Source organism: Crocodylus siamensis, chromosome 6 (genome assembly GCF_052110815.1).
Source record: "Crocodylus siamensis isolate JL-2025a chromosome 6, ASM5211081v1, whole genome shotgun sequence".
NCBI classification, from domain to species: Eukaryota; Metazoa; Chordata; order Crocodylia; family Crocodylidae; genus Crocodylus; species Crocodylus siamensis.
This window is the reverse complement of record NC_143400.1, coordinates 26,101,205-26,114,203: the sequence shown is the minus strand read 5'-3', so window position 1 is coordinate 26,114,203 and position 12,999 is coordinate 26,101,205. Positions and strand designations below refer to the sequence as shown.

Sequence of the window (12,999 nt, the reverse complement as noted above, 5' to 3'; positions counted from 1 at the left end):
GATGGCCAGCATGGGGGAAGTAAAAGTAGATTTAGATTAAATAATAGGTGAAGGCAGGTTTTGGGAGTACGAAGAGCAAGAACCGCTGTTCCAGAATATTTACAAGGAGAGTCTGTCCTGGAGTGAGGACGAGGTGCTCCGACCTGAGTTAACTGAGGTACTTCCTTGGTTTGAGGGAGGGAGCGGGATTTTGTATCGGATAGATAAGGGCAAGGAAAAGTTAGAAGTGCCACAGATATTGGTACCAAGATGGTATTGGCCACGGTTGTTAGAAATTGTTCATATGCTGCCCATGGGAGGCCACTTTGGCCTTGACAAAACAGAGGTACGGATAAAACAAAGAGTTTTTTGGCCAGGGATTTATAAGTTAGTAGATAGATACTGCAAAGAGTGTCCCAAGTGTCAGAGGACTTCAAGTTATAAGACTGGGCGGGTTGCTGTGATGCTGATACACCAGGGAGAAGGTCCCTTTGAGAAGATTGCATTAGATATCGTGGGACTGTTTCCAAAGGGTGTAGCAGGAGAGTTGATAAGGTGGGTATCGTGGGTAGGAATATCTCGTGAAATTCTGATGGATCAGGGCAAGACATTCATGTCAGGAGTATTGAGGGGGTGTGTGAGATGCAACTCAGAACCTCTGTCTACCACCCCCCGGCGGATGGTTTAGCAGAAAGGTTCAACAGAACTTGGAAGATCATGCTGTGGATGTGCACTCAAGGAGACCCGCAGAAATGGGAGTTAATGCTACCTTTGTTGTTGTTTGCAGTCAGAGAAGTCACACAGGCCTCAATGGGGCGTACCCCATTTAAGTTGTTCTATGGATATAAGCCCAGAGGTATATTGGATATTGTTTGTGAGGGTTGGTTGGAGGGGCACCCCGAAAGCGGGGAGACTGCCCAGTTTATACGAGACTTCCGAGAACATTTAGAGAGAGTTCAGAAGGTGGCCCAAGAGAATTTAGAGGTGAGTCAGCAAAGGCAAAAACATATCTACGATATCTGTACCCAGGAAAGGAACTTGGAGGTCGGAGATTGGGTACTAGTACTGTTGCCTGACCATAGCCAGAAATTATTGTCCTGGTGGCAGGCACCGTTCCAGGTAACCAGGAATTTGTGACCCGTGAATTATGAAGTACAAAGAACCGAACCAGTGAGGAGGAGACATTATTACCACATTACCATTCCATTTCTTTAACAGGTTTGAGAGGCTTGGTTAATGAAGGAACATGTAGGAGATGTGGATGGAGTAGGGGATCCAGAATATTGGAGTGGGAGCATGGGGAGCCCCAAATAGGAGTTGGGTTGTCAGCAGACCAGAAAGGGGAACTAGTGTGGCTAATCAGGAGATTTCCTGATGTGTTCCAGGCCAAGCCAGGAAGGACAAGGAGGGTAACACGAGACCAGGGCCCCTGAAGGGTGTGTGGTCAGAGACCACCACAGGAGGCTGCCCTGTGGGAAGCGGAAAGGCAACAACTTACCCAAATGCTAGAGGCAGGGATAATAGAAGAGTCAAAAAGTCTGTGGCGAAGCCCACTTGTGACAATACCTAAAACGCATGGCGCCCTTCGGATTTACACAGATTTTTAGGAAGGTTAACGACGTGGTGGCCTTTGACACTTTTCCCATGCCCCAGATCGAAGACATGTTGGAAAAGATTGGGCAAGCCAGGTATACATCCGCTTTGGATCTAACAAAAGGGTACTGGCAAATACCATGCATGAGCAGGATAAAGAAGACTTGGATTTGGGGATACCCTGGGGACTTTTTCAGTTTGAACGTATGCTCTTCAGCATCCATGGGGTGGCGACTTGGTTTCAGTGCCTAATGCATAAGCCTTTAGCTCCTCACCAGAACTACGCTTCGGCGTAAATTGACAACATTTATATTTTCACAAACTTGGGAAGAACATTGTTGACATTTACGGGCCGTTTTACAAGAACGAAGAAAGACAGGACTGACAGCAAACCCAAAGAAGTGTACACACCCCGGTTCCAAGAACCATTTTTCCTGGAGACAGATGCATCGGGGTGTGCTGTGGATGGTGTGTCATTTCAAAAGTGGCAGGGGACCGCACGACCCACAGCTTATGCAAGCAAGAAGTTGACAAAGGCAGAGACCGCGTATTCTACAGAGGGTCTGGCTATCAGGTGGGGCATTGAACTGTTTAGGTATTATTTACTCGGTTGAAAATTTGTGTTGATTACAGCTCATGCCCCTCTCAGATGGTTGCAGATGGTCAAGACGGATAACGCTCAAATACTACAATGGGCTCTGGCAATACAACCTCTCCATTTTTCAGTTGAGTTCCAAGCCAGGAAAAAAAACCTGATTTCCTGTCTCGTTCCATGACCAACGGAGATGACTCGCTGCCCGAAGTTGGAAGTGGGGCAGAAGATCTTAAAGTAGAGGCGGCGGCCAAGCTGAGCGAGGAGGGTCTTCTAACAAAATGGGGAGGTCTTTAACAGGGAGATGTTGCTCCAGTTACGGGAATGTCTGGGCAAAGAGTCCCTTTGTTTAAAACTTAGAATATGGCCAGGAAACCAGGACCCAGACTGAGTAATGTCCCATCCAGGACTCTCACTGCCCAGCGGTGAGCTGTTGAGAATTGTTAATTACTTGTTAGAAGTTACGGCATAGCCAAAGAAACCAGGAAACAGACCAGTTAATTGCCAATTAAGCACGCTCACTTCCCAATGGTGAATCACTGGGAAGTGCTAACAGCCTATTAGATCCTTTGTATGAAAGACTGATGGCTTGAGTGAGGAGATCTCCCCAGAAGGGGAGCCCAAGCAGTGGCGTGAAGCACCGGAACGAGTTGTTTCCCTGCTTGGAGGCCCAGGCGAAGAGAGAGAGCCAGCAGAGAAATCATTCCCCGAAGCGACGAGTGGTGGAGTTCCTGGCATGCCGGGAGTGGAGCTTTGAGTCGGCTGGCTGAACACAGCACCAGCCAGAAGTGTAAGAGACCTTTTCTGTTGATCCGTGCAAGGGGTGGGAAAACAGATACATCACCCGAGAGAGTACTTTAGAAGCATTGGGTGTTGGCTGAAATCAAAGTTGGGGATTTTGGCTGATATGCCAAAGCTCCTCCTGGGACTAAAACCCCAAGGTCATGACTAGAGAGTCTTGCCCCACCCCTCTGAGTGAGACAAATCCCTACAGCTGGGATCAAGAAGGAATTTCAACTTATGGTCAAATGGGAAGGATTGTGGTGTGTTTTTCCATCCTCCATAGGACTGGAGTTGCCTGTGCACTTTCAGTGATAGGTTAGACAGAGATTTGCTTTGGATAATGATGGTCCTCCCTCAAGCGGAGGGTTGGAGTCGATGACATCCAGGGTGCAGTTCCAACTCTATTTTTCTCTGATTCTAGGGGAGTTCAGGAGGGGCCGCCTCCTTCTCCAGCTTCCAGCACCTGCGGCTTGGGTGCTTTCTACAACTACACATTTGGGACTGCCACCTCTCCATTCAAATACTTGAGGAAGCCTGTTTCTTTGCACAGCTCTGCACATTGGTCAACTCTCTCAGCACCCTCAGGTGCATTGTTCCTGGCCCCATGGACCTCTACCGGTCCAGCTTTTCTAAATTGTCCCTAAACTGTAGTTTTACCACTACAGACTGCTCATTTTCTTCCCAAGTTTTGCAGCCACTTGCAGTAGTCTGGTTGCCGACCTCACAACCATTTCCACTCAACAGGACACCAACACTTTCCCTGATCTTCCTCTTGTTGCTGACATACTTGTTGAAATTCTTCTTGTTTCCTGCCTCATCCCTGGCTACCTGCAACTCCAGCTGCGCTTTACCCTTCCTGATGTCATTCCTGCTGGCCTGAGTAATATTCTTATCCTCCTCCCTTGCCATTTGTCCACACTTCCACTTCTTTTTAGTTTCTTTTTTGGTTTTAGTATACTGAAGAATTCCCTGTTAAGCCAACATGGTTCCTGCCAGCTGGTCTGCATGTGAAACCCACAGGAAGGTTTCTTTAAGATACCAAGCTCTCCTGGACTCCTTTGCCTTTCAGACTGGCCTCCAGGGATGCTGCTCTTCAGTTACCTGAGTGATCTACTAGTACATCTCCCACCAATTCTTCCAGCTTTGTGAGCAGCAGATAAAGAAGAGCATGACCCCTATTTGGCCACTCCAGCACTTGCAGCAGGAAGCTGTTCCCAACACTCTCCAAAAACTTTTTGGATTGCCTGAACAGTTTGTACCCATCCATGACAGTGCTCCAGTCATGTGAGCTATCCCACCGTGTCTCTCTTATTCCGATCTTATTCCGATCTCCATACTTCCGTGACTGCAAGAAGACTTTAAGTTCTTCATGCTTGATTCCCAGGCATGGTACTTTTCTGCACAGGCAGCAACAGATAGCTATCCAATTGCACTACTTTCTCAAAAAGAATGAGAAGGTTGCCCGTGATGACCCCAACCCCACTTACGCTTTGCCCAAGTCACCAGCTTCCCCACTTACTTCAGGGCTTTGGCCTCTATCCCATGATAAACCTAGCTTAAAGCGACCCTCACTAGGGTAGTGAGCCTGTTTACATTGATGCTATTCTCTCTCTCTTTGTCATTGTGGATCCCATCTCTTCCTAGCAATCCTTTTTCTTGGAACAGCATCCCATGCTTGAAGAAGCCAAAGCACTTTCAGCAACAGGATCTGTGCTACCCTGCAATGATCTGCAAGATGTATGTGATCTGACCTGGACCCTTCCCTTTGACTGGTGTGCTGTGGTTACCTTTGATTTGCTCAGGATACCCCCGGCAGTATCCCTGTGGCCATGGACAAGGCCCTGTGGGCATGGATAAGCAGCATGGGGTAGCAGCCAGGGGGCTTGGATTACCCTCCATGAGATTGGAAATCCACTGCCCATTATCCTTGAGATGTTGTGGTGATGGGCATAAGTCCTGGATGTTTGGAAAGGGGCAAGTATATTGCGCAGCTTTAAGACTGGGAGGAGGAAGAATGTGGGGAACTACAGAATAGTTATCCTCACCACATCCCTGGAGAAATCATGGAGCAGGTCCTCAAGGAATCTGTTTCTAAGCATTTAGAGGAGACAAGGGTGATTTAGGAACAGTCATCATGGATTTGCCAAGGGCAAGTCATGCCTGAGCATCCTGATGGATGAGACGACTGCCCGTATGGATGCAGGGAGAGCTCCAAATGCTCTATACCTGGACTTTGGCAAGCTTTTGGACAGTCTCCAACAATATTGTTACAAGCAAGCCAAGGAAGTATGGTTAGAATGGACTGTGAGGTGGATTGAAAATGGCTGATTGGTTCAGCTGAGAGGGGAGTAATCAATGGGTCACTGTCTAGGTGGCAGCTGATATCCAATGGCCTGTCCTTAGGGTTGGGCCTGGGGCCTATTTTGTTCAATATTTTCATCAATGACCTGAAAGATGCAATGGAGTCACCCCTCATCAAGTTTGAAGATGACACTAAGCTCTGGGGAGTAGTAGATATGCTGGAGGGTAGGCAAGGTTTCAGACCCCTCAACAAACCAGAGGATTGAACCAAAAGAAATATCTTGAGGTTCAGTAAAGACAATGTAGGATATCATGCTTGGAAGGAAGGTGAGGAGGTCTTCTAGTCCAACCCCTTGTGGAAGAAGGACCATCTCCAATTGGATCATGCCAACAATGACTTTTTCCATCCAGGTGTTAAGAACCTTCAAGGATGGAAATTCCACAGCCCCTCTCCATTTCAGCTCTCTATAGGAGTTCCCTTTCTTCGATTTCTTGTATGTAAACTACATTGCCAGAACTAACTGCAAATTCCCCAAAAGTATGTGTCCATATGAGTCAAAACAATCCAATTCCTTACTTTCAAAATTGCCCTTTTGAGTGTCAATTCTGGACAGTTTTCTAAATGGCTAGCAGTACTTACTTGGAGAAGAAACTTTTTTCTTGCACTTTTTTCTGTTGGAAACTCTTTTTTCACTTGGGAATGTTGATTATTCTATCTGATTTGAAAGGAAAACACAGTTCATATTTTGCAGGATTTGGGGTGCTAACAGTAATCCCTATTTCCATGTAGTTGTATAGTACCAGATTCTGGTCTCCACTGACTTTGCTGCTTCATAATTTCTAAGAAAGGCCGTGCTTCTGGAATTATTGGACTTCATAGGATAGGCTGCTCGTTGGAAGGGAGAACACATTGAGGGACTGGCAGCTTGAAAGACATTTTGTTCTGACATAGTTAAATCACCTTCCAAAATCCCCAGGCTCACTTATCTACTGCTTCCCCGTGGTGAAATACAAGGACAACCTAAATCCAGCATCACTACAGTCACAATTTGTATAGAAGCTCAAGTGAGTAGACACTTAGAAGAAATCATTTCCAACCCATCAGCATTGTGTGGGAGAAACCATTAGCTCCCTTGTAAAACCCGTACAAGTTAATCATGATTAAGACTCCCAGCACCATATTGATTACCGACATGTCCTATCTAAAATCTACTGTCATTCCCCTTCAAACATTCTCCTACCCTCCTTTCAGATCTCAACTAGAAAAACCTTAAGAAAACATTTTCACACAGAAAGGAGGCAGAACTCATGATATTCTCCAAGAGGGATTTTTGGAGATAGTGAAGGTATGTACAAGCTGTTGCAATAGTGCAGTAACAAATGACAATATCAGCATGAAAGATGACTTTCAACAGACACCAAGACAGTGGTTAAGATGCTGCTTTCCCCTAACTACTACCAGTTCAGGGAGACATAAGGTTCAAACTAGATACAGAGATTATTTAAAATAGCATAGAGCTAAAGCAACACATTGGGAATTGGTGGAATTAATCTGTCTTAATAACACACTTGATTGTTTCTACAAAGAGGTTCAATGAAACCAGTCACTGGAGAAAAACTGACATCTTTGTCACAATAAACCACTTCCATCTCACCAGTTTGCATAGCGCTGCCTTGATGTCCTTGTTCCTCATGCTGTAGATGACCGGATTCATCATTGGTGGGATCATAGAATAGAGAACAGACACCATGAGATCGAGAGCTGATGGGGACCCAGATGTGGGCTTCATATAGGCAATCAGACCAGTGCTACCCAGCAAGGTGACAACAATGAGGTGGGGAAGACATGTGGAAACTGCTTTATGCCAGCCCTGCTCAGAGGGGATTCTCAGTACAGTAGTGAATATCTGAATATAAGACACAAATATAAACACAATGCAACCAGAACTTAAACATGCACCAAAGATAAGAATCTGAATTTCACTAGTAAACACCTCTGAGCAAGAGATCCTAAGGAGCTGGGGGATTTCACAAAAGAACTGATCGATGATGTTGTTGTGACAGAAGGGCAGCCTAAAGGTGTTCCCCGTGTGCAGGGCAGAGTACAAAAGAGCAGCGCTCCAGGCCGTGGCTGCCATTAGCAGACAAGCTCTCCTGTTCATCAGTGTCGCATAGTGCAGTGGTTTGCAGATGGCGATGTATCGGTCATAAGCCATGATGGTGAGGGTGGCGAGGTCTGCTGTAATGAAAGAGACAACAAAAAAAACTTGGGCAACACATCCAGAATAGGAAATCACCCTGGTGTTCAGTATGGAATTGGCCATGGATTTGGGGACAATGACAGAGATGGATCCGATGTCAAGGATGGACAGATTGAGGAGGAAGAAGTACATGGGGGTGTGGAGGTGGCTGTCAAAGGCTATGAGCGTGATAACCAGGAGATTGCCAATGAGGGCTGCCAGGTATATTATTAGAAAAGTGGCCAAGTGTAAGATCTGCAATTCCCGGGCATCGGAGAACCCCAGGAGTAGGAACTCAGTCACAGTGGTGCAATTGGAAGTCATCATCCCCAGTGCCTTTTGGGATGCCTGTGGAAGGAAAGAAAATGACTGTGAAAGGAAGAGGAAGCACGAAAAAAAAAAAACTTTTTACCCATCCACTTGATTTTTTTAGACATACACCTTATTTTCAGTTTCACACTGGCATAAACCGCTCTAGCTCCTTTCTAGTCCAAGGGGCCATTTCTCATCAGGTGCAGGTCCACTGCAAGTCTATGTGACCTGGGAAAAAGGATCTGGGGTTGAAATTATTCCCATCTTTTCATGAATGTCGGTGCCTGAATCTTGCCCACAGGCAGCTGAGCTTGAAATTATGAAGTCAAGAAGATCATATTTTCATAGTTTCTAGGGTCGGAAGGGACCTGAACAGATCATCTAGTCTGACCCCCTGCCATGGCAGGAAAGAGTACTGGGTTCAAACGACCCCAGCAAGGTGTTCATCTGACCTCCTCTTAAAGACCCCCCAGGACAGGAGCCAGCACCAGTTCTCTTGGAAGTTGGTTCCAGATCCTAGCCACCCTGACTGTGAAGTAGCGCCTCCTGATATCTAACCTAAATCTCCCCTCTGCCAGCTTGTGCCTGTTATTCCTGGTCACTCCTGGCAATGCTCGGGGGAAGAGGGACTTCCCCAGTGCCTCTGGTCCCCTCTGACTAGTTTGTAACAGGCCACTAGATCCCCCCTCAGCCTTCTCTTGTGGAGGATGAACAGGCTCAAGTCCCATAGCCTCTCCTTGTAGGGCCTGCCCTGCTGCCCCCTGATCATGCGAGTGGCCTCCTCTGGACCCTCTCCATGCTGTCCACATCCCTCCTGAAGTGCGGCACCCAGAACTGGATGCAGTACTCCAGCTGCGGCCTGACCAGTGCCGCATAGAGGGGGAGGATCACCTCTTTGGACCTGCTCGAGATGCATCTGCGGATGCATGACAAGGTATGGTTGGCCTTCCAGACTGCATCCCCGCACTGCTGGCCCATGTTCATTTTGGAGTCAATGATGACTCCAAGATCCTTTTCCGCTTCTGTACTGACAAGAAGGGAGTTCCTCAGCCTGTAGGTTTGGTGCCCATTGTTCCTCCCCAGGTGCATCACTTTGCACTTGTCTGTGTTGAATCCCATCCTATTCTCATCTGCCTGCCCCTGTAACCTGTCTAGGTCCAATGCAGCCTATTCCTCCCTTCTAGCATGCCCACATCCCCCCACATCTTAGTGTCATCAGCAAATTTGAATAGGGTGCTTTTTACCGCCGCGTCCAAGTCACTGATGAACATGTTGAACAGTGAGGGACTGAGGACCAAGCCCTGGGGGACCCCACTGCCCACATGCCTCCACGTTCATAGAATCATAGAAGTAGGGTTGGAAGGGACATTGTAGATCTTCAAGCCCGACCCTCCGCCTGGGCGGGAGAAAAGGCTGGACTCAAATGAGTCCAGCCAGGTAGTCATCTAGCCTCTTCTTAAAGCTCCCCAGGGTAGGAGCCAGCACCACTTTCCTAGGAAGTTGGTTCCAGCTCCTAGCTGCCCTAACTGTGAAGTAGTTCTTGTGGAAGTCTAATCTAAATCTACTCTCTAATGACTTGTGTCCATTGTTCCTTGTCATGCCTGGGGGGCGCTAGGGGAAACAGCATCTCCCCTAAATCCTTCTCTAGTGAGTTTATAGACAGTCACCAGGTCTCCCCTCGGCCTTGGGTGAACAGCTTTAGGTCCCGCAGTCTTTCAATGTAGGGTCTGCCCTGTAGTCCCCGGATCATGTGTGTTGAAAATGCCCCGTCCACCACCACTCTCTGGGTGTGGCCCTCCAGCCAGTTGGCGACCCATTTGACTGTGTGGGTGTCGACACCACAGTCCCACCAGTATCTTAATGAGAACGGGGTGAGAGACAGTGTCAAAGGCCTTCTGAAAGTCCAGGAGGACTATGTCCACTGCTACCTCTGCATCTAAGGATTTGGTGATCTGGTCATAGAAGGCCACCAGGTTGGTCATCCCATAGCATATCCATTTTCCTAGGACATAGAGCCCAGACACAGCCAGCATCTTAAGCTCTAAGTCACCTGGGAAGTTCGTAATCAAATGGCTGGCAGGATGTGCCCAAGGCTGTGTGTTCTAACTGGCTTCAAGTCTCAGAAATATATATAAGCATGGGGTCTCAACATCCCTACATAGTCTCTACATTTTGTAACTCATCTACTTCAAGATATGTGACCTTTTCTTTATTTGTTTAGTCTGAAAATCTTCAGTGGCCAGGAAACTAGATGACTCTTGGTACTTCAGGGGTTATTGATAAAGAGGGAGATATGTTAGTAGGGCAGCTCCAAACCCAAGGCAGCTCATGATGCATAGGGCAGCTCTGCTTGCCATGCTGCCGACCTCTGGTCATGGCTATTTCCCCCCTTCCACAAAGGCAGTGCCAGGGGCTGCTGTCCTAGTTGCCGGCTCAGTTACGTTACTGTAGAAAAGGTAAAAATTTCAGGACAGAAATATGCCATTTTTTATGTGAATACTTACTTTCTTTATGTGAATGTTTTTTCTGACAACTAGAGATTTTACTCAATGGAGAACAAAGATCAAAAATAATTTTTAAATACAATTCATTATTCTGTTTCAGAAAGATCCTCTTTATATAATCCCAAACGTTATTGAACTGAATATATTACTTACTGCGCTCAACGTAATGGTTTTCTCTTCAGTTAACCGTATTAAATCCTTGAATGCCAGGGCAGTTTGATTCCTCACCATCCTCCGATCTCTTGTCCCCCGATCACTGTGCTATCTAGATGCCAGGGGCACAGGTTTCTCGGGGTCGTGCACTCCTCACTCTATGGGAGACCTGAGAGGAGAAGATCCAGAACAATGAGTCCCTGAAGAAAAGCTGGGTGTGCAACTGACTTGGAGCTTCACTGGAACGAAGGGGTGAAGTCGCAGTCAGTGAGTTGTCTATGTGTATGTTGGGAGGTCTTGTGGGACTATTTCCCTAGAGCCCTGCACAGCTCAGAAGCAGAGCCTGTGGGCAAACACACTTGATTCACAGATATTGAAGCAAGGAGGCCTGTCCAGAGTCTCCCATTGGATCTACTGCTGACCACGTGTCAGAGGATCTTGCTGTGGCTTGTAACAGGCTGCATCTTTCGGGGGCCAATGTTTCTAGGATTTGCTTGTTGCAGCATGGGGACGGGAGGAATTTTTCCCCCTCCTGTTGCTAATGGTGTGAGGGTCACCATCTGCTGACAACCCTGCCTTGCTCAGCAGCACTGGGTGTTGACTGCAGCCCAGGCTAAAGGGTTCTCCTTGCCCCCTAGGGACCTGCCAACCACCAGATATGGGAACAGGAAGGAAGCTTACTGCAAAGTGAGGTGGGGAGAAACTTGTGGGGGAAGGAGCATCCTTTCCCTGTAATGGTGGGGATGGCTGCCTTATTTGTATATCCTGAATGTGTTTAAAAACACTTGCAGGAGCAGGATGCTGACAGTCTTCATTTCCCTCATTTACCTACAGGAAATTATGATAGTCTCAGTGTCTGTGGGCAGTATAATTTGTAGTGGTATGGCAGGCTGACTGCGTAGTTTTAAGTACTGTTTAAACAAGATTTCATATGGGATAGCTTGGATAGGTATGATGCTGCCTTGACCGGGGGCCTGGACCTCTTGAGCTGGTTGCAGTCCCAGTTTTGTATTAGTCTGTGATTTATCACACTTGCCTTGTACATGGGACCGTAGCCTGCTCAGTTCCCAGGTTTGGACTCTAACCAAGACTTCCGTGGGAAGTGATACAGTGTTCGTCTTTTGAGGCCTGTCTGCTCTTTCTTCCTAAGTACTGCAGTGGAGGAGAGCACACAAGCCCAGGTGGATGCATGGGTAGAAAGAGAGGGATCAATGACAGGGTAGCATGTGGTAGATGAGCAGGTAAGGCTGGGACATACTGACCTTAGGTTGGGGGAAACGTGTAATGATTTCCACATACATGTTAGCATTGGAGATCTGAAGAAATGGTGGCAAGGGCCAGAGGGAAGAAGGACAAAGGGGAGTAGAGAAGGGGAGAAGAGAGAAAATCCAAAACACCAATAAAGTAGTTTCAGATTCATTATCAGGAGAATGTCTTTGCTGATGGACCAATGGGGCAGTGGACTAGACTGATTAGGGATGTTGTGCAATCTCCATCATTGGAGGTGTTCAAGGGGATGGATAAGCGTTGGTCAGGCAGAATCTAGCAATAGCTACATCCATGTTCTCTGGTTATTTCCAATTCCTCTGGTCTTTGCTGCCTGCTGCACGTGATAAGGAAGGATTTTCTTCCCTCCTCCTTTTGCTACATAATTTGCGGGGTGGGGGTTTTCTTCTACCTTTAGAAACATTGGGTGTTAACTGAAATCAAGGTTGGGGATTTTGACTGATATGCCAAAGCTCCTGCTCAGACTAAACCTCCAAGATCATGTGCTAGAGAATCTTGCCCCTCCACTCTTGGTCAGACAAATCCCTATACTTGGGATCAGGAAGGAATTTCAGTTTATGGTTAGATAGGTAAGAACCAGGTTTTCTTTCCCCACTTCCTCCATGTCTATCTGGCAGCCAGTATCAAGTGTAGTGCCCCAGAGGTTGGGTCCGAAACCAGTTGTTTTGCAATATCATTGTCAAGAACTGGGAAGATGGCATAGAGCGCAGCCTCAGCAAGTCTGCAGGTGACACCAAGTTGGGGGCAGAGCTATTATTTGGAGAGACCTCAACAAATTGGAACATTGGACCAAACACAATCTCATGCGGTTCAGTAACAACGAGTGCAAAATCCTGCATGTAGGATGGAACAATCCTATGCACTGGTACAGACCGGAGAAGAAAGGGAAAAGGACGATCAGGGAAATTAGAGACTAGTCAGCCTCACCTGAGTCTATGAGAAAGTCTTGGTGCAGGTCCTCAAGGAATCAATTTCTAAGCACATAGAGGATCAAAGGTGATTAGGAATAGTCAGCATGGGGTCACCAAGGACAAGTCATGCATGACCAAAATGAGTGCCTCTGTGCACGCAGGGATATTACTGGACATGAGATATCATTTGCTTCATAAGGCTAATGGCAATTGTGCTGCATTAGCAGGAGCATATCCAGAAGATCAAAAGCAGTGATTCTTCTCCCATGTTTGACACTGGTAAGGGCACATCTGGAGGACTGTGTCCAGTTTTGGGTCTGCCACTACTGAAAGGATGTAGACAG

At 47.1% G+C, this 12,999-nt stretch overlaps 1 protein-coding gene and 1 long non-coding RNA gene across 3 annotated transcripts in view; one reads left to right on the top strand and one right to left on the bottom strand.

Moving 5' to 3' along the window:
• LOC149861869 (uncharacterized) overlaps positions 1-12,999 on the top strand; it is a 167,788-nt gene that overhangs the window by 44,315 nt on the left and 110,474 nt on the right. The window lies entirely within an intron of this gene.
• Positions 6,853-7,815, bottom strand: LOC149861876 (olfactory receptor 14A16-like). Its single transcript, XM_090050590.1, has one exon. It carries the CDS (start codon positions 7,813-7,815, stop codon positions 6,853-6,855), a length of 963 nt encoding a protein of 320 aa, XP_089906716.1.